This window comes from Gadus morhua, chromosome 7 (genome assembly GCF_902167405.1).
Source record: "Gadus morhua chromosome 7, gadMor3.0, whole genome shotgun sequence".
Classification (NCBI taxonomy): Eukaryota; Metazoa; Chordata; class Actinopteri; order Gadiformes; family Gadidae; genus Gadus; species Gadus morhua.
Genome location: NC_044054.1, coordinates 2881115 through 2884875, shown reverse-complemented (window position 1 = coordinate 2884875; position 3761 = coordinate 2881115). Strand labels below are relative to the sequence as shown.

Below are 3761 nucleotides of genomic sequence, written 5' to 3'. Positions count from 1 at the left end.
AAAACTATTCCCTTAGTAAAGGGTTAGGGTTGGCGACTTACCAAAAGTCCATTTGTCAGAAAAAAAGAAAAATAACAATATATCTCTGTGGGAACAGTGAGGAGGTTCATAGTACTAACAATCACTAGGTTAACCCATTCCCCATATATAACACCAATAGCTAGGGTAAGACGCTATACCATGCCAAGTACTGTTTTTAAGTGCAACATACATCAGTCCGAGTTTAGTTTTTAGGAGTCTAAAAAGTCCAATAAACACACCAGAGAGCAGACTTTTTTTAACAAACTGTTTATTTTGTAAAACTGTACAGGTACAACTTGCTGCGCATCAAAAAAAAGAAACAAAGAAGTCCTTTAAGAAAAAAACAAGGTTTTCTAAAAAAAAATCTTATAAATACATATGTTCTGTCAACGAGTGTATATTTACAAATTATGTTCAGCGTTTAAAATGAGGCAGATTTTCTGATATTTTCCATAACAGGTTTTTAGAAAAGATGTGTTTGTGTGTGAATGGTGAAATTCTTCAGTTGTTTTTAAGATCATGGCTGAGCTAGGCTGTGCCGAGCGAGCCTGTGCTAAACTAGCCTGTGCTAAGCGAGATAGCCTGGCTAAACAAATATGAAATTAGCAGCACCATAAACTTGGAAAAGAATACTTGAAAAAGAACCACACAGGAGTGTAAGGAATGGGCAAAATAAAAAAAACTTAAGTCTGCCCCGGCGGCGGCCATCTTAGTGCCGTTAGGACAGTGGATGGGCTTTAGTTTAGGGTTGAGGGTTCGAGACCCACACCAAGGTCCGCTGAAAACCACATCCATACCGTCCGGTCACAGTCCGTCGGTGAACAAAACAAAACCATGAAGAGAAACAGAACAGGAACACTTAATGTGGCGGGAGGGGCTCACTCCGTACAGACGTCATCGCTTTGTCCACGGGGGGACTAGAAAAATAGAAATCAGTCTTTGAGACGTGGAGGGGGGGGGGGGGTCCTCAGTGAGGTACCGTAGAGAACGTCTTGGCGTCGGGGGTCCCAGGGGGAACTGAGGGCGGTTCAGGACCGGGGGAGGACCACAGACCCTCTGAGTCAGGCCAGGAGGGAACTAACGTTTCTTGAGAACACTCTTTGAGGAGATCACTCTTTGGAGGATACACTCTTTGAGGAAACACTCCTCTCAGACACATTTCTGGAGGACACACTCCTCTCACAGGACACTCTGGCAGAACACCCTCTTACAGAATCCATCTCCTCAGATCCTCAACGCCCACCGTGTGCATGTGTGTGTGTGAACCCACGTCCTTGACTCAAGCTCCAATAAATCCACAGGTCCTTTTAGTCCTTCTAACTGTTCGTCCCCCCCCTCCCTGACCCCCTCTCCCCTTTCGCCAACAGGCCTACAGTCCTGTTGGCAAAGGGGGGGAGGGTCTACACGGTGGTCTCGCCCTGCGCGCTATTAGTCAACCTGCGGTAGAACCTCCTCCAGGACTGCAGCGTCTTCCCCGACCAGATCCAGAACCCCGACGTGATCCCCACGATCATGGTCATCAGGTACTTGATCATGAAGACCGTGAAGTCGGGGGTGACCGGGGCGAAGTCCCCCGCCGGGCAGGGCACGGCGAAGCGCTTACACGTCTGCTGGTGCCACGTGCGCTCCCACTGCGGCCGGAAGGCCTGCTCGTAGAAGTAGCAGGCGATGACGATGGTGGCGGGCACCGTGTACAGCACCGAGAACACCCCGATGCGCACCATCAGCTTCTCCAGCTTCTCCGTCTTGGTGCCGTCGTGCTTCATGATGGTCCGGATCCGGAACAGGGACACGAAGCCCGCCAGCAGGAAGGACGTCCCGATGAAGAGGTAGACGAAGAGCGGCGCCAGCACGAAGCCCCGCAGCGAGTCCACGTCGTGGATGCCCACGTAGCAGACGCCCGTGAGGAGGTCGCCGTCCACCTGGCCCATGGCCAGGATGGTGATGGTCTTCACGGCGGGCACCGCCCACGCCGCCAGGTGGAAGTACTGGGAGTTGGCCTCGATGGCCTCGTGGCCCCACTTCATCCCCGCCGAGAGGAACCAGGTCAGGGACAGTATGACCCACCAGATGGACGACGCCATTCCGAAGAAGTACAGGATCATGAAGAGGATGGTGCAGCCCTCCTTTTTGGTGCCCTGGGCCACCGTGCGGTACCCGTTCTCCTTGAACTTGTCGATGCAGACCGCCTTGTCGTCCAGGAAGAAGCCGGCCGTGTAGACCACCGCCACCATGAAGTAACAGCCCGACAGGAAGATGATGGGCCGCTCGGGGTAGCGGAACCGCCTCATGTCCACCAGATAGGTGAGCACGGTGAACAGGGTGCTCACGCAGCACAGGATCGACCAAACGCCCACCCAAAGCTTCCCAAACTTCAGCTCCTCCTCCCTGAAATACATGAGGCCGTGGGGCTTGGCGAGCTCGCAGGGGGCGCCGCAGTCCTTCACGCCCATGAAGTTATAGTTCAGGTACGAGGGCACCTGGAGCTCCAGCGGGCAGGAGAACGGCTTGGGGCCGCGGCCGCTGAAGGGCGGGAGCGTCACCAGGTCGGGGAGGTGCGGCGTCGGGCGAGAGGCCGACGCCGGCGGCGACGAGTCCGAGTCCGTCGTGTTCTGCCCCACGCAGATCTCCCCGGCGCCGTGGACCGGGAAGTTCTCGCAGCGCAGTCGCTCCGGCCACTGGAAGCCAAACTTGTTCATGAGCGCCTCGCAGCCCTGGCGGGCGCGCTCACACAGGGAGCGGCAGGGCGGGATGGCCTGTTCCAGGACCGTGCACACCGGGGCGTACATGGAGCACAGGAAGAACTTGAGGTCCAGGGAGCACTGCACCTTCACCAGCGGGTAGAACTGGTGCACCTCCAGCCCGGCGTCCTCCTGGTTGGTGTGACCCAGCAGGTTGGGCATGATGGTCTGGTTGTAGGCGATGTCCGTGCACAGGGGGATGGAGATGGGCTGGCAGAAGCCGTGCTCCGGGATAGAGATGCCCTTCTCACCGTGGTACTGCGAGGCGAGGAGGGGCGCGAGCAGCGCGGTCAGGAGCATGTAGCGCGTGAGCCACACGCACGCACGGGTCTGAGTCCACGGCGCCATCATGGCAGAGGGGAAAGGGGAGCGAGAAGTCCGCGACGGGAGAACCCGATGGGCGAGAAGGTCCGAAAGACGCGGACCGCACCGCCGTACGTAGGGTAAAAACGCGCTAATACGGCAAAAACACGCCGTCTTACTCCGTGACCGTACTATAGATAGAGTATGGCCGGGTGAAATAAAGGGGCGCACAAAGTCTGCTACTTTCCAGAGACTCGAAAAGGTCCAAAAGACGCGAACGCACAGCCGTTAATAGGGTAGAGATGCGTTAACACGGTAAAAAGACGCACTCCCACTCAGTGACTATTGAATATAGGGAGTACGTTCTGGTTAAATTAAGGTATTTTCTAGGGAAGTCCAAAGCCGCGAACCACACCGCCGTTAATACGGTAAAAACACGGTAACACGTCAATATGGGGGGGGGGGGGGGGGGGGGAAAGCGCACTACCACTGAGCGACTATATCATAGATATGAATGAGTGAGTATGAGCGGGTGAATTAAGCCCTTATCTGGGTTGAATGTCTCCGGTCTCCTCCGCTGCATTCCTTATCCCAGCGCGACGCGCGCAACTCTCCACAAAAATGGAGGAGCGCAAAAATAATTCATACTCTGTCAACGAACCCGAACCCCGAAAACCGAACGAACCCGAACGAAAA

At 55.0% G+C, this 3761-nt stretch overlaps 1 protein-coding gene across 1 annotated transcript in view; it reads right to left on the bottom strand.

The window, feature by feature from the left end:
- Positions 1 to 272: 272 nt before the first annotated feature.
- Positions 273 to 3761, bottom strand: part of fzd7b (frizzled class receptor 7b) — a 3867-nt gene continuing 378 nt past the window's right edge. Inside the window, exon 1 of the mRNA XM_030360590.1 lies at positions 273 to 3761. This exon is cut by the window's right edge and continues 378 nt beyond it. Within this exon, the coding sequence (XP_030216450.1) occupies positions 1422 to 3113 (1692 nt within the window). The 5' untranslated portion in view covers positions 3114 to 3761 and the 3' untranslated portion in view covers positions 273 to 1421.